This window comes from Gymnoscopelus braueri, assembly GCF_963280865.1.
Source record: "Gymnoscopelus braueri genome assembly, chromosome: 24".
NCBI lineage: Eukaryota > Metazoa > Chordata > Actinopteri > Myctophiformes > Myctophidae > Gymnoscopelus > Gymnoscopelus braueri.
Genome location: NC_137626.1, coordinates 9,027,195 through 9,052,884, shown reverse-complemented (window position 1 = coordinate 9,052,884; position 25,690 = coordinate 9,027,195). Strand labels below are relative to the sequence as shown.

At 40.5% G+C, this 25,690-nt stretch overlaps 1 protein-coding gene and 1 long non-coding RNA gene across 2 annotated transcripts; both read left to right on the top strand.

Moving 5' to 3' along the window:
* Positions 1-432: 432 nt before the first annotated feature.
* LOC308080249 (uncharacterized protein) lies at positions 433-24,640 on the top strand (the record flags this gene model as incomplete). The annotated part of the gene is made up of 7 exons (XM_080422025.1): positions 433-544; positions 10,786-11,085; positions 17,778-18,059; positions 18,846-18,935; positions 19,215-19,301; positions 21,970-22,148; positions 24,590-24,640. Exons 1-7 carry the CDS (start codon positions 472-474, stop codon positions 24,638-24,640), a joined length of 1,062 nt encoding a protein of 353 aa, XP_080278151.1. The 5' UTR covers positions 433-471.
* Positions 5,991-10,186, top strand: LOC308080281. The gene is made up of 5 exons (XR_013932684.1): positions 5,991-6,241; positions 6,863-6,934; positions 8,536-8,680; positions 9,073-9,145; positions 9,242-10,186. It is a non-coding gene; the product is annotated as an uncharacterized lncRNA (long non-coding RNA).
* Positions 24,641-25,690: the final 1,050 nt, after the last annotated feature.

The following is a 25,690-nucleotide window of genomic DNA, read 5'->3' as shown; positions in this document are numbered from 1 at the left end:
TGAGGTTTCCACCCAACAGAGACGATATATAGCAACATGATTTTTATTCATTTATTTTGAACAAAAAAATATACGTTTTTCTGAAAACGTAGGTTATGATTTAGACTAGAGGGTGTTTTTAGAATGGGCCTCAGGTCTAAATGAATTAACTCAGGCTTAAGTGGTCACTTTTTCTGCCACCCTCTAGTTGTTCTGAAACGTCGCCTCTGGCCTGGCCTATGTGTCACCTCTTCTGTGTCCCTGTGTAAAGGTGCTCCTGGTTGAGTGTGATGTGTGGCAGGTGTGTGAGCTGAGGGAGTGAGAGAGTGATTGAGAGTGTAGGAGGTGACCAGGAGGTGATTGGTTCCAGGCTGATGGTGAAGAGCTCCTGCAGCCTGAATCCCAAATCCTGCTCCTCCATTATCGCGTCTAGTCGCATGTGAATTTTTTAGGGTTGTTTTCTGTATTGATGATTAGTTATTGATCATCAACATGAAGGATCGTCTCCTCAGAGCTTCATGGTTTGTCTGTCTGTTGACAGCAGCTGGACTCATCCTGACATCAGGTAGGAGAAGACACTTTAAAACATTTACGGAAGGCTATGTAACTCCATGGGACACACCCTACCCTCTCATGTCTGTTGGAAAACTAGCCATGGTTCACATGACGCGCTCGTCTGTCAAGCGTCATGGAACCACTTATTCCTGGTTTCGATTTTTTTACATTTACAACTCTCACATGTACATAAACCTTCAGATTTCAAATATAAAGTGTTGAACCCCATGCCACGGATGTAACAAGTAGAGCCGCAAAAGGTCTAAGTACCTGTATCTGCCGTATTGTTCAATAAAAAGCTTTTTAATCTGATCGCCGGCCATTTTCTCAGAATTTTCTCCGATGCTTTCAACTATGCGACACCACTGGTTCGGAGGTGTATTGCACTCTGATACATTACATTTGTGTATAGAAAATGGCTGCTGATCGGATTAAAAAGCTTTTTATTGAACAATACGGCAGATACAGGTACTTAGACCTTTTGCGGCTCAACTTGTTACATCCGTGGCATAAAAAATCCGCGGCATCGAAAATCAGGGGCAAGTGGGTCAATGACTGTCATGGTGTGACATGTTTCAGGGCTATAGGAAAACATGAGTTTGAGTGATTGAGTTTTTATTAAAGTGATAATTTAACTTTGAGAGTTTCATTTGTAAACAGAGGATTCTACTGTGTAGCTTTGAAATGAAAACCATGAAAAGCATATGATGATTTTTATTATGGCCCGTCACAGTGTGCGGGCACTCGTGCGTGCGTGCGGGCTGCCTGTTGCCAAATACAGGAAAGGTGGACACCACGCACTAGGGAGATATGGGCCCCAATCCTTTTGGGAAGAGTTGGCACCAGGAAAAGTGGGCACCGGGTAAACTAGGCACTAGCGGGCACTTTGGTTGAGAGAAAAGCCACTAGTGAAATCTGGGCACCACGAAGACTAGGCACCGGGAAAACTGGGCACTAGGAAGAGTGGGCACTAGGTGTACTGGTGTACTGCCTGTCACACGCTCAGTAGTCCGCTGTTAAAATAATTGTTTCCAGTGGCTGCGACGTTGATTGATTGATTGATGTAGTTTATTTAGTAAGACATGAGAATAGTACATGACAGTACATGGAAGTACAAATTCACAATAGCCTACAAGGTTTACTAAACTGGAACTCTCATTAAGCACTAAGCTTGTTTAAGATGAGAACCCCATGCACACAAATCATGATGAAATATAAGCGGCAGATAGATATATTACACACTACTATACAGAATGTCATACAATCAGCTTTCAGGTTACTGGTATGAAGAGAGAAAAAAAAAATATATATATATATATATACAAAAGAGGAAAATGAAGGAGGGGGGGGGGTAGGTTAAGACTTAGACAGGGGCCATTTTCGAATTGCAGCCTCCTGAAGGTGTATCTTTAGGGCAGTTTTGAAAGTGAGTAGGGTTTTACACTCCTTTACTCCTTTTGGTAGGGCATTCCACATTTTTGATGAATAGCATGAGAACGAGTTCATTCCCTTAGTTGAGCCAAATCTGGGTTGAACATGATTTGTGATTTGTGGAGCTGCCTCTGGTGTTATGATCATGGACTGCATTAACATTTTGGAAGTATTTTGACAAATACAGGGGGATCCCAATGTTGTGGTGTATCTTGAAGACCAGGCCCATAGCAAGTTGCTGTACTCTGTCCTCAACCCTAAGCCATCCAATCCTAGCAAAATGAGCATCATGTTCATCATGTTCTGTTCATGTACTGTACATGCTCACCTAACCAATAATCAGAAAACATGAACAATGCCTGTATGTAATAAGGACTATCATCTGTGTGTGCGTGAATGTGCATGAATGGGCGTGCGTGCGTGTGCACGGAGGTGTTCCTGCAGTTTGGGGGCTGAAATAGTAAGAGCAGCTCTCATGTGGAAACAGTGTTGTGTGACATGACGTCTTTGCATTGGCTTCACACATTATGTAAAGACACTGTTTCAGTAGTTTGTGGTTGTTCCATTCATGCTCATTCGTTCAATGTATTTGCATATACAAATATTGTGATCAAACGTGCTAATGGCCACCTATTAGCTGACATTGAATAGCTAGCTCACCTGTAAATGAGCACATTATCATCATTAAAGGTGTGCTTTCCATTGTTTTGAAACTCTGTTATATTTTACTTTTGACTATTTTGGCAAATAAGCGATTTTATTGTTGTAGCCTACTTTTGACCTTGTTGTTGTGTTGTGTTTGGGGGTTTAAAGAACAGTGGGTTAAATATCCCAACAACAACAAAGCAGCATGCCATGTTATGATACTACAGTGGACTACTGAGTGACAGACAGTCACACCACAATGCAGTCTCACAGGCACCAGTGCATGTGAAACACTGCAGTGTTTGTTGTGCTGGCGTGTGCTGAAACAACGGTGAACACCAGGTCGTAATTAACAGCACTCCAGCAACTGCCAAAGTTAATTAAAAAATATATACCGTCATTATCACATGCAAAACACTATCTGTGGACACAAAATACTTCAGGTGCCCACTCTTCCTGGTACTTACATTTCCCTAGTGCCCAGTTTTCCCGGTGCCTACTCTTCCTGGTGCCCACTTTTCTCCACCCAAAGTGCCCACTCTTCCTAGTGTCCAGTTTTCCCAGTGCCCAGTCTTCCTGGTGCCCACATTTCCCTAGTGCCCACTCTTCCTAGTGTCCAGTTTTCCCAGTGCCCGGTCTTCCTGGTGCCCACATTTCCCTAGTGCCCACTCTTCCTAGTGTCCAGTTTTCCCAGTGCCCAGTCTTCCTGGTGCCCACATTTCCCTAGTGCCCACTCTTCCTAGTGCCCAGTTTTCCCGGTGCCTACTCTTCCTGGTGCCCACTTTTCTCCACCCAAAGTGCCCACTCTTCCTAGTGTCCAGTTTTCCCAGTGCCCAGTCTTCCTGGTGCCCACATTTCCCTAGTGCCCACTCTTCCTAGTGTCCAGTTTTCCCAGTGCCCGGTCTTCCTGGTGCCCACATTTCCCTAGTGCCCACTCTTCCTAGTGTCCAGTTTTCCCAGTGCCCAGTCTTCCTGGTGCCCACATTTCCCTAGTGCCCACTCTTCCTAGTGTCCAGTTTTCCCAGTGCGCAGTCTTCCTGGTGCCCACATTTCCCTAGTGCCTACTCTTCTCCCCCCCAAAGTGCCCACTCTTCCGGGTGCCCACATTTCCCTAGTAACCACTCTTCCAAGGTGCTCAGTTTTACCTAGTGCCCAGAATGTTTTGGTGCCCACCTTAGCTGTTACGGTGTAGCCTATTGTAAATTAAATATTACAAAAGTATTAATGTATTAATTGTTATGCACTGATTTAACACAAGGGTTGAACACACTTGCAAGGCATCGTATGCATGCATGTCACTTTCTAATGGTCTGATGAATCTGATCCCAGAAGAATCAATTCAACAATTTCCAATTCAATGGGGTTTTAATGGCAAGAGCAAAAGTGGAACAATACAATCAAAACAAAATAATGTATGTATGTATAGAATCACCCCTGGCCCTGGCTTTATGTTATATTTATTTATGTCAATAAATCAAGTAGCCAATTAGCTTCACTAGCTTGTGTGTCTTTGGGTAGCTCAGAACCAGTTTCATTGCAATGAATAGGGATGCTGTGGTTCAAGTGGTTAATATAAAAAAGAAAGAAAAAGTTCCCATCACACAAATATTTGGCAGCCCCCTATAGTAACTCTAAGGACCCCCTAGAGGCCACGGACCCCCTGTTGAAGACCAATGTGCTAAATTATTTGTAAAACTATCTTAGATAATAGCTTTTTCCTGACATCAATAAACCTTGTTGTGTTGTCATGAAGAAGTAATTGGGTCCAGGAGTGAAATACAAGTGAAAGAAAAGAGAGACCTTTTTAAACCTGGATGGAATTCAGTTTCAGCTTCACCCAGCTGATGGCTGCTCAGATGGCCATGATGAGAGCTTGGGGGAGGGAGAGGGGGGTCGCTGTCTTGACACTTCGACACACAGACCGAGGTCGGTAGGCTAACTGGTCACCTTCTGCTTACCAGATGGCCTCTCTTTTTTTACCCCTTTTTCGCCCCAATTTAGTCGTTATGCCAATTGATTCCTCCCCACACACATCGCTGTGTTGTCACGGCTGTCGCAGATGGCCTCTCTGTCACCTCTCTATGGACTATGTCCACCTCACGGTGAAGTGTACACCAAAACTAAGTGGGCTGAGGATAAAACTGGGCACAGGAATACTGGGCACTAAAGCAGAGTGGGCACTTGAGAAGACTCGACAGTGGGTACTAAAAGGAAGAGGGCACTGAGAAATGGGCACATGAAGTCTTAAGCATTAAGCTTATTTTATTAAGCAGCCTAGAGCAGTACGTGTAGGCTATACTGTATATCATTTGGAACCGTTTGTGTCATGAGAATATCCACACAGAATGTGAATATTACAAGACAAAAAAGCAACATCATTTTTATTTGTAACAACAAGGTCAATTCTGAGGCATTAACTATAGGCTATAAATAGTTTTCACTGGACTATTCTTTTCTTGTGTATAAAGCCATTTGGTGACATTCCCAAATTGCTGTGGTTGTTTGGAGTACAGTTTGGCTATTTGACACAAGCTCCCCTCTTCTCTGTAAATAATTAAATAAAAAAAAGGTGTGTGTGTGTGACAAACTGCTGGACCGACTTTTCATTTGCGGTGGAAGACACTCCACCCCAAATCTTTCAAATTGGCCCCATGGTGGCGCTCTACCTGCCGCTACATGTTTTGTTCTTTAACTCTTGAACTGTATTCCTTTGATCCACCTGGATTCTTTCATGACGCAACTCTCCATATCACACCCCTTTCCCCCCAAGTACATTTTCTGCCATTTTGCATTTTCTAAGAATGCACGATATTGCCATTTTTGCCAATATTCGATAACCTATTAATTTCATGGTCAAATCAAATGATACAGATATTGCATTATGAGTTTCCAGGTTTACCTTACACTACCTGTTATACAGTAACTGTGATTCTGGGTGCAGAGGCAGACTTCTAAAAAAAAAAAAAAAAAAAAACAGACACCTGATTCATTATTTAAACATTTTCTTGTTGACCCTTTTGAAAGCTTAACTAGAAAACACTGATTGAATTCAAACACATTAAAACCTAAATATTATAACTATAGGCTACTGTAGAGATTATTGAGGATTTGTTCATTTGTATTGGATTTTGTTTCAGTCTGATGTAGCTACACACACAGAAATAGGGGTATGGTTTCTGTACCCTAAAGGTACATTTGTCATAAAAGTACCCTGTGGATTGGTAAAGGGTACTTAAAAGGCCCTTATGGGGACAACTGTGGACCTTTACCTAATTTTAAAGGTACAAAATCGTTGTTGGCCACTTAAGGTACATAGTTGTACTTTTTGACCAGGAGGAGGAGCTACAGTTTATGGGGGGAAAGTGCCAGATGAAGTTTGTGAGGGAAAAGACAGAGAGAGATTTAACAGTGTTTTCTTTTGTTTTGAGCAAACATGTTTAGCCTACCTTGTGATTAGTAATAAAATACACTCATTGGAGTAAGAAGCACTTAAAACTAGAAGTTGTTGTGAGTTGTGACTGACTGAACATAGAGCAAAGACAAGCTACATGGCCTGAGGTGGAACATTTTAATTTTCTATCCTGTCTCAAAGTCCTGTGATATCTGAGGTGTGGAAGACTGCAAAGCAGAGGTAAGAAAGACTCGCTGTGTTTTCTTTTCTTCCAAATTGGTAAAAACATTAATCTCAGTTGTTTGGTGCTAGCTGTTAGCCGCTAACGTTAGCCGCTAATGTTGCTATGTAAGGGAATCTTGGCATACATTTTTCATGATTTGACATGAGGAGTAAATAGTTGTACGCAAAAATAGCCGATATACAAGCTCACGATAGCGACGTGAGCTTGTATATCGGCTATTTTCAGCTTGCTACACTGTCACACAACTGTAGTGTAAGTATAATTCAGGCTTAACTTTATGTGGTTCACATTTTGGCAGAATTGTACCTTATTGTCTGTGTACCTCTAAAGGAGCATTTATGTACCTCAATTGGCAACATCGTACCTTATTGTTATGTGTACCTCTAAAAGAGCATGTCTGTACCCCAAGTGGCAACTTTGTACCTTTATTGTTATGTGTACCTCTAAAAGAGCATGTCTGTACCCCAAGTGGCAACTTTGTACCTTATTGGGTTAAATGTAGTGGAGTGGAAGTATAAAGTAGCATAACATGGAATTACAAGTATAACATTTGTTTAAAAAAAAAAGTTATATTAATGCTAGCCGGCTAATGTGTTTGTTATTTTGTCATATCTCAGGGCTTGTGCAAAGGTGAAGCAGGAGATTCTTGGATGACTTGAATGGAATGCTGCACTGCACTGAGTTTGTTAGTAAGTATTAAGTGCATCTCTCTCTCGCTCTCTCTCTCTCTGTTTGTGTGTGTGTGTTTTGTTTCTGTCTGTCTGTCTGTCTGTGTCTGTCTATCTCTCTCTCTCTCTCTCTCTCTCCCTCCCCCTCTCTGTCTGTCTGTCTGTCTCTCTTTGTGTGTCTGTCTGTCTGTCTGTCTGTCTTTCTCTCGCTCTTTGTCTGTCTGTCTATCTCTCTCTCTCTCTCTTTTTATGTGTGTTTTGTCTGTCTGTCTGTCTCTCTTTTTATGTGTGTGTCTGTCTGTCTGTCTCTCTTTTTATGTGTCTGTCTGTCTATCTCTCTCTTTTTATGTGTCTGTCTGTCTGTCTATCTCTCTGTCTCTCTCTTTTTATGTGTCTGTCTGTCTGTCTGTCTATCTCTCTGTCTCTCTCTTTTTATGTGTCTATCTCTCTGTCTCTCTCTTTTTATGTGTCTGTCTGTCTGTCTGTCTATCTCTCTTTCTCTCTCTCTCTCTCTCCCTCCCCCTCTCTGTCTGTCTGTCTCTATTTCTCTCGCTCTTGGTCTGTCTGTCTGTGTGTCTCTCTCTCTCTCTCTCTCTCCCTCCCCCTGTCTGTCTGTCTATCTCTCTTTCTCTCTCTCTCTCTCCCTCCCCCTCTCTGTCTGTCTGTCTGTCTGACTGTCTGTCTCTCTTTTTGTGTGTCTGTCTGTCTGTCTATCTCTCTTTCTCTCTTTTTGTGTGTGTGTGTGTCTGTCTGTCTGTCTGTCTGTCTGTCTGTCTGTCTGTCTGTCTGTCTGTCTGTGTCTGTGTGTGTCTCTCTCTCTCTCTCTCTCTCTCCGTCTGTCTCTATTTCTCTCGCTCTTGGTCTGTCTGTCTGTGTCTCTCTCTCTCTCCCTCCCCCTCTGTCTGTCTGTCTGTCTGTCTGTCTCTCTCTCTTTTTGTGTGTCTGTCTGTCTATCTCTCTTTCTCTCTTTTTGTGTCTGTCTGTCTGTCTGTCTCTATTTCTCTCGCTCTTGGTCTGTCTGTCTGTGTCTCTCTCTCTCCCTCCCCCTCTCTGTCTGTCTGTCTGTCTATCTCTCTCTCTCTCTCTCTCCGTCTGTCTGTCTGTCTCTATTTCTCTCGCTCTTGGTCTGTCTGTCTGTGTCTCTCTCTCTCTCTCTCTCTCCCTCCCCCTCTGTCTGTCTGTCTGTCTGTCTGACTGTCTGTCTGTCTCTCTCTCTTTTTGTGTGTCTGTCTGTCTATCTCTCTTTCTCTCTTTTTGTGTGTCTGTCTGTCTGTCTGTCTGTCTGTCTGTCTCTATTTCTCTCGCTCTTGGTCTGTCTGTCTGTGTCTCTCTCTCTCTCTCTCCCTCCCCCTCTGTCTGTCTGTCTGTCTGTCTGTCTCTCTGACTGTCTGTCTGTCTCTCTCTCTTTTTGTGTGTCTGTCTGTCTGTCTATCTCTCTTTCTCTCTTTTTGTGTGTGTGTGTGTGTCTGTCTGTCTGTCTGTCTGTCTCCCTCCTCACACACACACACTCTCAAAATGTTTTCTCAGTTATTCAACTATTCCATTTTAAGCGGTGTAGCCACTTCTATGTGTGATATGTCCATCTGTTTTGCTTATTTTCTACCATCTTTCCTTCTACCCAGGTGGATACCATGTTGCTTCCACAATCATCATGACAAAATTCCAGTAATCAAGATTTTGAAACTTCCAAGTCAAAGACCATGCATTTGAGAACCAACTCTGCAACTTCAGTGATATCCATGGCCAGCCCTACTTTTAGTAGAACAGGTAAGGTTAGACACTTACAGAACAAGTAGACTACATAAAAATAGTTTATTTCTATAGCGCCTTTCTCCAAAGCGCTTTACAATGTTTATTGAATTCACCCATTTTCACACACCGACGGTGGAGGCAACCATGCAAGGCACCAACCTGCACGTCGGGAGCAGTTATGGGTTCAGTGTCTTGCTCAAGGACACTTCATCACAGCCAGGCAGAGCGGGGGATCGAAATAGTCATTAGTTTCCAAATAGTCATTAGTTATATTTCCTGATTAGCATTCCACATATTGATCTTGAGCTCTGTCCTGCCAGTAGTAGATTTTTTCAATGATATAAGAAAACATGCAGAGTTGTGCAAAATTGTTTTGTCAAATTCTAACGCATGTTCCTTGTATGCAGAGCACAGATGCAGCCATGCACAGAAAGGCGGTGGCACTATGAGACCTGCAGACCTGCTCTGAAGACTTGTCAGGTAAATAAACATTTCAGGCGTCAGGGAAAACACTTGTCTCTCATTGCCATTCATGGATATTTCTTAATGTTTATTTGTTAATGTGCTTCAATCTAGAGAGATGATCTGGAGACTCACACCAGTGGAGTCCATGTGGGTATGCCAGAGATAGGCCCAGATTCAGCACTGCAAAGTACAGTCATGTTGGAGGATTAAGTAGCTGTTGATGGCCTTCCAGACATCCCAACTGCATTTACAGGTTACTTTAGCCTGCTTTATGCACTATTATGCATGTTAAAATAGTTCTGCTTGAATTCAGACTCTAAGAACCAGACTGTCCATGTTCCTCATGGATGTACTGTTCTGAACTTCAAAGTGCACACCATTTCTGCCTGTATTATATAGTTTTATTTTATTTGTAAGTAAATAGGTAGGAGTGACTTAATATTGAGTCTGATTTTATTTGTATTCCTATATATTCTGTATGTTTAAAAAAAAAAATTGCACTAAGAGAAAAAATCACACCCTGTGTGAAGTGGGCGGTGTCTTGCTAGCTAATCACAATACTGAATGGAGTCAACCAATCATGTACAAAAGATAAATACATTTATTGAAGCACTCTTTATGATGGCCAATCACAGTCCTGAATAGACTGTGATTGGCCAATCACAGCGCAGGATAATTGTACACATTTCCTGGGCCCAGATCACAGCGCAGGAAAATGTACATTTCTCCAAATCTCACTTATAGGGGCGGTTTCACCGCCCAAAAATGTACATAGAAATACAAGACCTAGACAATAAAATCAATGACAGTCTGTGACTGTGACAGATGTGTAGAACTGTTTTAGCGTTTGCGATCCAACACTGACTAATGAACGGCTCAACAGGCTCGATGCTTCAGTGTTGTGTTTCAGCACTGAAAGAATTGTACACATGCTGCATGTTTGTTTTGTTGTTTTATAAAGTTTACAGCATTTCAAATGTTTTTCTTTTTTTTAATATATTTGCACTAAGAGTTGCACTGTGTTGCACTGAACATGTTGCACTCTCAAGCATTGAAACCCCCATTTGGTGCAGAAAATAAAAGTTATTGAATCTTGATTGTTTTTGTTTCTGGATCCATATTTTCATTGTGACATAAGGTACAATGTTGCCACTAGGGTACATTAATGTTCTTTTAAAGGTACAACCAAGAAGGTACAATAATGTACCAATGTTAAAGGTACAATTCTGTACTCTGCTAGGGTACACAAATGTTCTTAAGGGGTACAACCAAGAAGGTACAATAATGTACCAATGTTAAAGGTACAATTCTGTACCTTACTAGGTACATAAATGTTCTTAAGGGGTACAACCATGAAGGTACAATAATGTACCAATGTTAAAGGTACAATTCTGTACCCTGCTAGGGTACATAAATGTTCTTAAGGGGTACAACCAAGAAGGTACAATAATGTACCAATGTTAAAGGTACAATTCTGTACCCTGCTAGGGTACCGCTGGTGCGACGAAGCCTTTGTACCTTTTAAGGTACAAAACTGCCCTTTGATTTCTCTGTGTGTACTTACAGTATTTGTGCTGCTAAAGCTCTCATTCTACTGTATCTAATACTGACTGCTTTAACTATTCAACTTGACTGAAATAATTTTCTCCACACAGACCAACAAGATGTGACATACAGACCATTGGGAGGAGTCCTTGAATTGCTTCCAGATACCAACTCTGTTACTGAACCCATCACTGGCATCCTGTGGAAACATGGCCCCAACAAGGTAGCAGAATGGTATAAGAACTTAGGTCCTGATGTGGTTTACTATGGGACATATAGACGCTGCACAGAATTGAATAAAGAAACTGGAAGGTTGATCATCAACAACATGAACATTAAAGACAGTGGAGTATATTCTGTGGAGGTAAACGGTCGACTGCAGAACAAGACTTACCCGGTTAAAGTGATCAGTAAGTATGAATTGTGTCATGTTTTTAAATACACGTCCATTTTTCATTTGAATGGTTAGAGTTAATAGAAGGCCGAAGGGTCATGTTTAGTCCCTTTTACTTACTGTGATGTGGAACATAATCAGTACTGTGTCAGTTCAACTATTTGACCGTAAATATAAAACCTTTTTTTTGTGTGAATTCTACTCTAACCGAAACGCTCGGCACTAATACCTACTCGGCCTAGAATGTGTAATACAATACCTTGTTTTATTATTTTCTTAAACTGTTATGTTTCTGTATTGTGCGTTGCCCTGCCAGTAAAACGGGTTGTGAGCTTGTAGATCATCTATTTTTCAAATAGCTGAATTGTCTTTGAAAGATGTTGAACAATCTTGAAAAATGGTGAGTACTTCTGTTCTGAGCAATTGAACACACATCTTTACTTATGGGGGTCCCTGGACCCCAGAAATACCCGGTGCCGACCGTTCCGATGTTGCCGGAATCCGGATAACAGTACAGAATGATGCATGTAAGGCTAGCAGAGTGAATCACATTCACCACTAACTGTTTGATGCCGGTGGGCATGTCAATAAAATGCAAGCTGTGTTTAACCCTCCAAGACCCGCAGTTGTAATATTACAACATTTGTATTTTATCAAAAACATGGTATAAATCATTTGTTTTCCTGTTATTCTTTCACCTAAACATCATCATTGGATCCTATTGTTTAGTCTTGCAATGTCATTGGCCGGGATATTTGCATATAAATACCCCCCACAGAGGCAGGAAAAGTCACAACTTGAAAATCCTTGAAGGAAGAACAATCTCTTTTTCACTGGACAGGATTTCTCACAAAAAAGTAAGTAAAATGTCTGCAATATTTTTTTTGGTGATCATTAGAATGTCTAGAACATGTACATATGATATTATTGGGAAAGATATCCCCCAAATGTAAATTAGAGCATGCTTTATACTTGTTGTTTTTTTACAACTCTGGGTCATAGTGGTAGCAAATAGCAATGCCACCTGTTCACCTGGCTAAGTGGAGTCTTATAGTTTTCACAATACATTTATACAATTATGTGTATTTTCCCCACATTGCATTACTATATATATATACCACAAATAACCACAAACATTACCAAAATGTTTTGCTAAAACATTATAGGCAATGAAATGTTATAACTTATAAGCTAAAGCAGTATATTTGTCTTCGAGTACAATTGGTTAAAACATACAAATTGGTATGTGTGTGTGTGTGTGTGTGTATATATATATATATATATATATATATATATATATATATATATATATATATATACCAATTTGTATATTGTAACCAATTGTACTCGAATACAAATATACTGCATCATTAGCTTATAACATGTCATTGCCTATAATGTTTTAGCAAAACATTTTGGTAATGTTTGTGGTTAGCAATCAGTGTATGGTAATTGTTCATATGGGAGTCGCCCAGTTAAGAATCTCTCATCATTGTTCATGTGATGGGTGTTGGGATTGCCCACTTACAGTCATCCCCAATCCCTTTGTTAGGCTAAGCATCATCATTCATCACTGATAGTGCTAAGTACCATCATCAAATATGTACCTGCAGTGAGATGTGCTAGTACTAATGTACTAATGGTATTTATTTATTTTCATTTCAGAATGCCACAAGCAAGGAGAGAGCCTCGCTTCACTGCAAGGGATGTGTTGGATATTGTAATGCATGGAGAGAGTGATGTGGACATCGACTTTACTGAAACTGATGAAGAGTCGGATGAAGAGGCCTGTGGAGAGGAGTCCAAAGAAAACCATCCACCCAGTGAACCCAGTGAACCCACTGACCCACTGACCCACTGCCCCCCCCCCCCCAACCGGCCAAACACGCCAAACCCAGAATGCCACAAGCAAGGAGAGAGCCTCGCTTCACTGCAAGGGATGTGTCCAGACTGCAATCCATGCAAGGCACCATGTCAACATCGGCCATCAGATGTGCGCCAGGACCAAGTTGGACACCTCCCACGGAAGACAGAGAGGGGGCGCTGCAGGAATAGTGGCTGTTCAAGTTACACCAGCTTACTCTGCCACAAGTGTGGTGTTCGTCTGTGCATTTCAGGAGACAGAAACTGTTTCTGGGACTATCACTGCTAAAAAGCAAGTGATTGTAAATGGTGTTCAAATTGATGGATGAGAGGGGGTGCCCGTTTCATTTTGAGCAGGTGTGAATTGGTCTTCGGTGGAGGGCTGTTTGCATCACATTGTGACCAGTGTATATTGTAATTAGGTTTCTTTAGTACATTCATTGTACTGTTTTTCATTTTGTTCTTTTAATAAAATCAAAATTCTTAAAAATATGGCTTATTGATGTTATTATTCATAATGTACTGTTCTGAGGCCCAATATTATTCATAATGTATACTGTTCTGAGGCCAAATGATAAACCATAACCATATAAATGAACCCTTAAGTTGTTTTAGTGAAGTATATAGACATTTGCCATGCTATTCTGACAGTGAGTAAAAATGGCCTATAGGAAATTCTGCTACCCGTTAGACCCACTGTTGTAATATTACAACATTTCAATAAAACCTTACGAAAACTATTTTTTTTTAAAAACATTATATTTTCCTCTCCAAAGTACTCCTAAAACACCATCTGAAAGGTTGATTATTTTTTTTTGTAAGTAGAAATATATCCGGGTCTTGCAGGGTTAAATGTTTATCCCCCTAGAAGCACCAACTTCAACACCTTGCTTTCACAGTGATTTATTTAGTTTTTATCTGTACCAATTTTTAGAGATTCATAGTGCTCCTGGTCTGTTTAAACATAATTAATGACGTTCAGCTGCCACCGGCTACCTAGCCAGACAACTATTCCACAATCTCTGAATGCTATATAGAAGCATTTGAACATTGTGGGTAATCTCTCAAGAACAGATTCTGCACTGCGTTGGAATCTGTTGGGGAGGTTCGTCATAACGTGTGCGCATTCAGATCAGGAAGCAGGCCGCGCTTTACCCAATCAAATGTAGTGGGCGGGATTCACATGTCCGTCGATCTTTCCCCCTCGAAACAAACCCAAACTAATTTAACAATAGCGTCCGCGGAGCAGACAAAACCACGGAAAGATATTCACATTTTAACTTACTCTTTCATCATAGAAACAAGTGGGCTTATAACCAAAACGATCCATGTTCTCTGGGAGAAGTGGTGTTAGTGTTCCGTGTAGAAATATTGTTAGTGGGAATGAAAACATAGTGGCACCCACCGGAAGTGAAAGCTGAAGGCAGACCTAAACCCCGGTTTCCTTGCGCTCTGGTGTCACGTTTTCTTCCGCCCAGCTCCAACATGAGAGAGCACAAACAGCAGAAGGCGCTGTTTTTCATTCTCATTTGGCTTTGGGTTCCCAGATTGCATTGTGGGAGGCAACAGTCTGGCCATGCAAGACTACCGGCTACCCATCTGTGAGAAAGTTCCTTTCTTCTGTTTTGTATGACAAGCTGTTTATAAATGGACAACAACGGTACAGTTAACCTAATGCTGGCACACAGAAACACCTAAATGAAACACACCCACATTGTTATTACCTTAAGATGCCATTTAGATCTGTGAATAATATATTAATAATATGGTCACTATATTTTTGTCACAACTATTAGGGGCAGTGGGTGCCATTAATACAATGCCCTGGAAGCAGTTAGGGATTATGTGTCTTGCTCAGGGACACCTTGACGCCTAGACCCGGGGGGACAAACTGGGGACCTTCTGATTTCCAGCCCCTATCCAGGGGTAGACATTAAAGGACGACTTCACCCATTTTCAACCTATCTTCATATAATTGGTCCTCACTAATGCTCATGATAACATGGTACAATGTTTTCTACTGTAGACACTTCAGAAACCTGCCTTCTAGTGACATCATTGTTAGGCAGGTTTTTTTAATTTATTTTTTACACAATTTCATTTATTTTTGTTGTTTATTAACACAAGAACAATGGCTTCCATTATAGCATGCTAACTTTCCAGGAATAGAAAGCTATCACTGTCACTGGTAGGCAGGTTTATGAACTGTCCACAGGCTCCACAGCCCTCCTCTGAGACCGCTTTAAAGCATTAGTGAGGACCAGTGACATCATCGATGGGGAAACCAAGCTAATAGAAACTGCAGGCTTTCTATTCCTGGAAAGCTAGCATGCTATAATGGAAGCCATTGTTCTCGCCATAATACAAATCAAAATGCATCTTGTTTGAAAAAGAATGTCCTGCCTACGATGATGTCACTGGTAGGCGGGTTTCCGAAGTGTTCACAGCCCTCCTATGAGACACAGACTGAGAACAAAATAGTACCATTTTATCATGAGCATTAGTGAGGACCAATTATATGAACATAGGTTGAAAATGGGGTGAAGTTGTCCTTTAAGAGGCTTTTCAAGATTTCTGGCCCCACCACTGTAACCACTGGCCCATGGAACATTTATCAAGAATTGACAGAAGTAATAAAGGAAAATGAATACATGAATAAAATAGTTAAATAAATGATCACATTGGGGACTACTCCATATGTGTAAATATTAATAAGTAAATAAATAACTGCTACTGTATAACTTAACTAAGTTTTATACATTTCTATAAAGAACATTTATATTATTAGATTACAATTAAAATAATGATGTTACAATTTAGGCGTTTATAATGGTCATTGTAAAAAACAAAAATACTTAATTTGATTGCAGGAGGGTGAAATGTCTGCTGATTATTATTTTTACAATGTCATTTCTGATTGCCTGTTCTTGTCAGGAAGTAGAATTATAATGCTGCATAAACACAGCATACATTCATGCTGCAGCTAGTCAGGTATACAGTATAGACTGATTTAGCAGAACTGGTGACTTATGTGCACATCACTTTACTTAGTCATACGATGGTGTCGCTCGAAAAAAGCAGATCTACAAGCTCACAACATTACATGTCACATTGGCTATTTGCGTACGTTACCTTTTCTCTATTTAACTTACTTGTCCGCATATGTTGGCATTGATTTACAAAAGACCTCATAGCTGCGTCATATTCAAGTCAACTCCAGTGGTCTCTCCAATGTGGCTGAAACTTATCTCGTACTACCTGTCACTCTCCCTCAAATCTTTTGCTGATTTTCTTTTCTTTGTAATGTGTTTCTTTGTAATAATAATTTGTTGTAATATTTTTTTAAACCACCAGTTACTTGTAGTAATTGGCTAATTTGTTTAATTCTTTTGCCCTCTAAGTTAGAAGTCAGGAGTCTTTGAGATTGGCTGGTGTCCCAGTGGACCGCCTCCAGGCAAAACGCTGTGTATGGGAAATAACGCAGATTTTCTGTTTGTTGAATGTTAAGCTTGATTTATACTCCGTCGTGCATGCTGTTGCTTTCTTGACTAAACAAACAAATCTACAATATATCCACACCTTGGATTGCGACGCGATGATAGCTTGTAAATCTGTTAGTTTTGGGAGGCAATGCAGTCTATCTCTGTAATGGCATGAAGTTGCAGGACTCTTGTTTTTTGTCTTCGGCAAATGATAATCCTGATCAGCGTTGTTTTGCTTCAGTGTTGACATCTAACCAGTGGCTGTTTTAACTTGATTGAATATGCTGAGATGATCAAGTTACTTGACCTCAATATGAAGCAATGCCATTTTGTAAATAGACAGAGCCGGGCCCAATCTATTTTTTTAAAATATATTTTTGGGGCCTTATTTGGATAGCACAGTGACAGGAAACGGGGAGAGATATTCAGGGAGTGACACACATCATAGGCTTCGGGCTCTTGGGAATCGAACCTGCAAGTCGCTGCCAGCCTGCATTAGAGCCTATATGTTGTACACGCCAACCAGGCCCCATCTATTGAGAGAGTTTACCCATAGACTTCCTTTGAGAATATTCACATAATATTCTAAAACCTTTATTGCCAAAACCACTTACAGTTGATTGGAATGTGTTTATGTGTGGTCAGAGATAACAACAAGAACAAGAAAATGCTGAAGTAACATGAGCTAGATCAAGTGTCTCGTAACTCTTTCAATGGGTCTGGAGTCTGGACAGTCATTTCCTCTCCTCCCTCCCCCTGCAGCTCTCTCATTTCATCTATCCACTCCTCTCCTCTCCTCCCCTTAAAAGTGTATAATTGGACATCTTCCATCGTTCAAAAAATTATAACAATTTGTTAATGCAGTGCTTTCTGAATGCATAGGGAAACACTGAAGGTTCATTCTGCTGAACCGGACTGTTTAAAAAGTACATCCGGGCCAGCGGGCCATTTAAAATGTCAACTCCTACCTATCCATTCAGCTCTGGATGCTCTGGTCTCATTTCTGTCATTCTAAAGTGGTGTTGTGTGTCACTGACAAAACGGTTGCTGCCCTGTCTCATTAAACAATCTGATTGACACAGTCAGTCCCATCCTTTACATAAGAAATGCTGCCTTTCTTCTAATATATTTTTTATAAAAATGTTTGCACTGCAGACACAAATTATGATTTGTGTTTACACTGCTGCCATAGAAAATGTATGGGAAGCATAAAACAACAACAACGCCTTGTTCCCCCTGTGTGTGTGTATATGCACCACAATTACCTGAGGAAGATCACACAGCCAACTTATTTTCCTCATCAAAATGTTCTAACTGCAGTGTGGAGTAATTCTGAGCTGTGTTCATTCTTTTTCCCCAACAGAGAAAGTCCCAAAGCCAGTGGTGGCTATCAAGGAACCTTGTACAACTAACTCTACCAGCTGCATACTCGTCTGTGAAGGGAACATCAGAGACTCAGGTCCGGTCATTTATCGCTGGAAGAAAGATGAAGGGGAATGGATGGTGTCTGACTCTGGACATAACTCTAAAGAGTCTAATATCACCAACAATGAGGAAGGGAAGAAAGTAAAACAATTATTTTGTGCAATGAAGAACCCAGTCAGTGTGGACCATAGTGGTGCCACTGACAACGTGTTTTACAAAGGTATGTAGTTTACTACACAATGTGTAGAAATGTATCCACTGTGTTACAGGGACAAGACTGATATTTTGGCTCCTAATGCGGATGACATTTTGATTTGCTTCTGTGCTCTCTCAGTAAAGTATGTAACAACTAGTGAATTCATTCATTAATCATCTTTAACTAACTTTACATTGTTGAAACAGAATCTGACATCCCAAGTAAGTCATTAAAATTAATTCATTATATCAGTTCTGTTCCTTAATAATAATATTAACAATAATGATAATAATAATCATAATGACGATGATAATGATGATGATAAAATAAAGAGGGAGGGGAGAAGGATGACGTCATCCTTTTTCCTGAAATGATCTCAAACTGAGCCATACTTCATGCGTTTAATTTTCTTGTGGCTAAAAATCAGAATCAGTATTTGTCACATCATAGTTTATAGTGTAAAGCAGTGGGTGAAATGATCTGTGAGAAGAGAGAGAATAGAGGTAGAATGGGAGCAAAGGGAAAGAGCTAGAAAACAGGTTAAATAGAAAGAATAAAGACATTAGCTTATTAGTCAGGCTCACTCAGTCTGATCAGCTGGCAGAGTAGACCTGCCAGAAATACAACCAACTGCACGTCTGAAAGTACTCTAATAGTTATTGTATGTTCCTGAGTGTTTAAAATAATGACATCTCCCCCATTATTTAAACACATAACATTGTCAACTAAATGCAGAGCATGTTTATTATTGTGGAATTGAAAGCAAATTAAACCCAGTAATGTCATTGTTTATTTTGTCTCTCTCCTAAGAACCTGAACCTGTGAATCAGACGGTGGTTGGAGGCATTATTGTTGCTCTCATCCTTGCAGTGGGTTTGATGCTGGGTGTGAAATACCGTGGTAAGTTTCTCTACTGATTTTAAGTTACGCATAACATGCTTACAAATGTGTGTGTGTGTGTGTGTGTGTGTGTGTGTGTGTGTGTGTGTGTGTGTGTGTGTGTGTGTGTGTGTGTGTGTGTGTGTGTGTGTGTGTGTGTGTGTGTGTGTGTGTGTGTGTGTGTGTGTGTGTGTGTGTGTGTGTGTGTGTGTGTGTGTGTGTGTGTGTGTGTGTGTGTGTGTGTGTGTGTGTGTAACCTAATATCACTTTTATGTTTTCACTGTTTGAATTTCATCTTAGGTCGTATAAGGAGGATGTTAAGGATGATCTCAGGTCGTATAAGGTGGATGTTTTCTTCACGTGGGTCTCAGCCCGATCGTGTCAACGGTGAGTGTGAGAATTGTGCAAATAGTAGAAAAAGTCCTTTGGACAGGTGCGTAGTTATGAACTGTCTTCACTTACAGCAGTTCAGTCAGGAACACTCACGTCAAAGTAGATTTAACCATTACAACAAATGGAATACAGTTAAACTTGGTGTTAATGGCTCTGCTCTCCGTAGGATGTTTCCTACATTTTGCTTTAGCAGCATGCTAAGCAAAATCAGGGAACACTAAGCAAAACCCCCCATAGGTATAAGAGCAGGCCTAAGCAATACATTGACACATTGACTTGAATCAGCAGACATACAATCACAATAGTATTTGAGCCTATGCCTCTGATCAAAAGGTGGAGGCTGGGGTGGAGGAGGCATCTAAAGCAGCAGCAGACCAGTGTTGCCAGATTTTGCGAGATAATAAGCAAACAGGTCTATGAAAACAACCCCAAAAGAAACGACTAGGCTACATGAGCTCTTCAAACCTATATACAGTACGTCAGCTATTTGAAAATAGCCGATCTACAAGCTCACAACGCGTCACGTTGTGAGCTTGTAAATCTACTATTTAAACAATTAAAACAATCTTGAGGAAAAAAAGGGCAAAATGACTACCAATATTTACAAGCAACTTTACAGAAAAACAAGTCCAAAGTTGCTTATAACAAGCGAGTGAGTGGAGAAGCTGTATTTAAAGGAGCCGCCCTGTTAAGAGCGTGAGCTCTGATTGGAGTGTAAAGAAGTGTGGCTCCTTTGGTAATGACCGGCATAGCTGTGATTGGAGAGTAGGAAGCTAGGCTGATTGTAAACAATCAGCAGACTGACAGCTGATTACAGCTGAGACGTGTATGACTCCTATGCTCTGCTAACACTATGCTTCATAAATAGTTAAAAGAAGATGAACGTTTCATATCATACCTGATGAAGGTCCGAGTGACTGAAACATTGTATCTTCATTAAACTATTTCTGTTTTAAGTGAAGACGGTGTGCAGGACTCCCATAGTAATAATTATACAATATTATTTTCATTATGAAAATAATAATAGTATCCATAGGGATGAGCATAACAACCATAACACATGATGTGTGTGTGTGTTCATAATTAACCTCCAATCATCAATTCTTCAATCTGAGAGTTGGTATAAAGTGAGAATACATGGTGTTGTTAGTAATCACAGTGTTGTAGAGCTGCAAGTTGCAACTATCGATTATTTTCTTAGCTATTATCGATTACTTTTTCAATTAATCCATTAATCGAGAAACGTTATATATCAACAAATCATAACTTTATACTTCAACACACAACGGTGTCATCCAAAAATAGTGAAAATGGCAGATCTACAAGCTCACAACACGTCGCATCGCAAAGATTTGCACAAATGTTCTCGATATTTTTAAAATAGCAGATCTACAAGCTCATCACAAAGGTATGCGCTATGAGCTTGTATATCTGCTATTTTTGAATATCCAAAGTACAAAATAATGGATAAAGTGGTTAAAATGATTGTGATGCTATATTTTACTTTTGCTGGGGACCCCCCCCCCCCCCAAGGACCACTGGGGGTCCCTGGACCCCACTTTGAGACCCAATGTGCTATACATGGCTAAAATCTAAAATGACACAGATGCCTTCCCGCTTTTAATGGGTTAATGGACACCTGCAGTGGTTGTTTAGGTTTGGTCTTCCACATCAATGAATACAGAAAACAGAAAAGGAATATACTAAACGAAATAGCCTCGGTTATAGGCAAAAGTTTCTTTGCCAAAATGTATAAATAAAAACAACATCAAGGATTATGTAGTTAATTGCATCCACAACCACTTTGTGGTATCACTTTTCAATGCACATATTTATCTTCATCTGTGCTTGGGACTATTCTCTAAATGTGCTATCTGATCCATGACAAGGACCACTCCATGGAATGCAGCTATTTGCATGAATTTACCTGATTTTTAGGATACATGACGTTGTGTGGTGGGGAAATGAATGAACCTGTGTGTTATCAGAGACGCTAGCTTAGAGGGAGAGTAGAGGGACTGTGTGTGTGTGTGTGTGTGTGTGTGTGTGTGTGTGGTTACTACTGTATGTGTGCGTGTGTATATTTGTGTGTTGGGGGGGCACTGTGTAAGTCAGTGGTCCCCCCCACACACACAAACACACACACTTTGACAATATAAATTATATTATTATATTATATAATAACACAACCTAAATAAATGCTGTCGGGCAAAAATAGCAGATCTACAAGCTCACAACGCGTCGCATAGCGTTGTGAGCTTGTAGATCTGCTATTTAGAGCTTTTATACACACGCACACACACACACACACACACACACACACACACACATAATGTACAAACGCACACACACACACATAATGTACAAACACACACACACACAACACAGTAAAGAAAACACTGTACGCACGCACACACACAGAATAAACACGCACGCACGCACGCACGCACGCACGCACGTACGTGTACGGACAGACACACACCATGCACCATGAAGTAGGACATTCATTTAAAAACATAAGGAGTGTAAATATGGAGATACAGGGTTTCTTCCAGACAGTAACAATTCATAATTATATTAAATAATATATAAATTATATATTATGATGAAGTTATATTTGATTGTAAACTGATGCTGTATTGTATCATGTTTTCCTCATCAGATGTGTGTGAACTCACACTGGATCCAAACACAGCACACAAAAACCTCTCTCTGTCTGAGAACAACAAGAAGGCGACACATGTGAGGGAGGAGCAACCATATCGTTACCATCCAGACAGATTTGACAACAGTTACCAGGTTCTGTGTAGAGAGAGTCTGACTGGACGCTGTTACTGGGAGGTAGAGTGGAGTGGATTTGTTTCTTTATCAGTGACATACAAAGGAATCAACAGGAAGCTAGGACAGAGTGATGACTGTACGTTAGGAAACAATGACAAGTCCTGGAGTCTGGTATGTAGTGATGATGACAACACGTATACTGTCTGTTACAATAAGAAGGAGACTGTCCTCCATGTCCGTCCATCTGACTCCCACAGAGTAGCAGTGTATGTAGACTGCTCTGCTGGCATTTTGATTTTCTACAAAGTGTTCTCTGACACACTGACACGCCTACACACCTACTACACCACATTTACTGATGAACCACTCTGTGCTGGGTTTGGGTGCTGGAGGTATGGAGGGAGTTCTGGTTCCTCAGTGTCTCTGTGTCAGATGTAGGAGGTTCAGTAACATCCTGTGTCCTGTAGGAACACACACTGATGCTGATGTGACACTACACTATGTACACACATAATAAAACAAACAGCCAAATCATTGCAGATCTACAAGCTAACGACGTCGTTAACTTGTAGATCGGCTATTTTTCGACGCACGACTCTGGCGTTAAAGTAAGTATAAATCAGGTAACTCTAACCCTGACTCCTACACCTGACCGCTAAATGTCTAATCCTAAGTCTGACCCCAACCTGAAACTTTGACTTATTATACACCTTTAAAAAATATATATGTTAAACTATAAATCAACCATTTTACTTGTGAGGAAAACGTCTATTTATCAAATTCTACTGGAGGGTATATCTGGCCCTCACAAGCTTATAGTAATACACACACACACACACACACACACACACACACACACACACACACACACACACACACACACACACACACACACACCAGGGTGTTCATTCAATGTAGAATCATTTAGCAGAGTCTTGACTCATGATACAACATGGACATTGTATTGTGAAATGTAAATAAAGGCAGGAAGTGATTATTGTCTTCAACAAATGTTCCTCACAAAGACACCAGGATGTGATGTTTGTTGTTTTTATAATCTCACTTCACCGAGTGCCTTGCTACGAGCTTGTAGATCTGCAAAAAAAAAATTAAATCATGAAAGTTTGTGCAATTATTTTTAAGCAAACATTTGTTTTTAAAACTTATGTTGCTATAATCAGTGGTTCTCAAACTTTTTCATGTCAAGGACCCCAACAATGATATGTATTTGGACACGGTCCCCCACCTCAAAATATGTTGTTCCAGGGACCCCCCAGAAGCAAAGATTTGAGTTCGCTTTAAAAAACATATATATTGAAAGAAAATGTTCACGATTTTCACAAAAAATTGCAGATCTACAATTAAGCTCATAGCGCGGCACTTTGTGCCGCGCTATGAGCTTGTATATCTGCTATTTTTGAATAGCCAAAGAAATCTAAAAATGACAGTCTTAATGGGTTAACAACCCACCATAATATACCTCAACACAAAAAATGCATACTGTAACTTAGTATTGGGTGTAGCTACAAACATTCTATGTACACCCTTAATCATTTTCCCATTTGTCCAAAACAAATAATTATAGCAATGTGTGGGCAATAAAATGACAACACTTTTAGTGGAGAATGTTCATCTCCTGTATTCATTGTACCTTCTTTTACTGCTGCCTCTATTTGAATCATTGTGTGATATATCCAGGTGTGCAACACAAATGTCTCTTTCCAACTGTCCTCCCTCTGTCACATCTTCAAAGACTCCGGATGAATATACACGTATATTATTCTATTTTATTCGTTTAGCAACATCCAGGTACGCAAACTCAATCTCTCTCTCTGCGGGGCAGGTGTTGGTAAACTCCTCCCTCCACGGTACTTCCTGGCAACCACCTGGAGACGAAGACAAGAGAAACGTTAAGCCAAATGTTGTTGTTCTTTTATAGCATATTAGTATTAATTCATATTATTAGTGGGTAGATGTGGCTGTCATTAGTCAAACTTGCATGTTATCAGCTGAATATTGCTGACACACCCACAGCGATGGTTTGTCTAAAAGTACTTCTCAGTACTGACGGATTGTTTCATTAGCGTCTGCAGAGCAACACTGCACTGTGTAGTTATAGGCTGAGTGGGCCCATAACCACTTAAACCCTAGTTGCCCGGGTACCCCAGGGCTCTGCACTAGGTCTTTTCCTTTTTTCCCCACAACATCAAATCTCTTCACGTATTATGACATGCGTCGCGTTTCAAGCTTGTAGATCTGCTGCTTTTGAGACTTTTGAATTTGAATCCTGAAAAGTAACGGACACATGAGGTTTCCACCCAACAGAGACGATACATAGCAACATGATTTTTATTTATTTATTTTAAATACAAAATATATGTTTTTCTGAAAATGGGTTAACTCAGGCTTAAGTGGTCACTTTTTTTGCCACCCTCTAGTTGTTCTGAAACGCCGCCTCTGGCCTGGCCTATGTGTCACCTCTTCTGTGTCCCTGTGTAAAGGTGCTCCTGGTTGAGTGTGATGTGTGGCAGGTGTGTGAGCTGAGGGAGTGAGAGAGTGATTGAGAGTGTAGGAGGTGACCAGGACGTGATTGGTTCCAGGCTGATGGTGGAAGAGCTCCTGCAGGCTTCTCTCTCTGCCAGCAAACATGCCATGCTTTGTTTTTGTGTTCTGCACTGTTGCAGTTATCTGAAAGACTCAGCTTTTTGTAGGGGTGAGTCATATTTTATTTGGCTCCCTTTTTCCTCCTGTCTTGACGGTTAGGAGTTACTGTAGGTTAATCGTTGTGTTTTGGTTATATTAATTTAGGTTAGTTAGGTTAGGGTGGCTGGTTGGGGGTTTAGCTTTCTAACAGTAAACCCACTCTGAAGAAAAACATACAAAATAAATAATTTCATGGCTGACTTCCTGCTGGCTGGTGGTTCTTCGTTGCATCTTGTTTCCCCTAGGCTGGGGCTGTAACACCTTTATGTAAACTAGAAATATATATATATATAATTAAAACAACATTATCAAAGTTTTGTGAGTATAGCCACAAAGTAAGTAATTCTAATTAGGTTATTATACAGGTTATTATACTGAGTTGCAGAGGAGGAAGATGCTATCAGAAGGTTAAAGCAGCAGATAGGATCTATTGATTCATCTATATGACGGGTCCTCAAACTTTTTTAATTTCAAGGACCCCCAGTTTGTTATGCATTAGACCACAGGCCCCCATAACTCTGAGAGTGTACAAATAGAAACAACATTTCTATTTGATAGTAGGTTCCTAACTATCACTAATTTAGCTGGGGACCCCTGGGTGTCCCCGGACCTCACTTTGAGAACCACTGATCTATATAGTCATTAGTTGTACCAATGGTGACCCGGTCAGTGGTCAGAGATTCAAAACAAAGACCCAGACCAGAGTCAGTCCTGCTCTTTTCAGAAGAGCTGCAGCCTAAACATGTACTAATGGACTTGACACCTTCTATATGGTGCTTCTTAACTGGTGGGTATATTGACCCAAAAGGTCACATCATGCTCTGTCAAAAACTAACCCTTAACCCTTATTTAAGCTTTACTCAATTCAACATGCTGTTGAAACACAAATATGACACTAA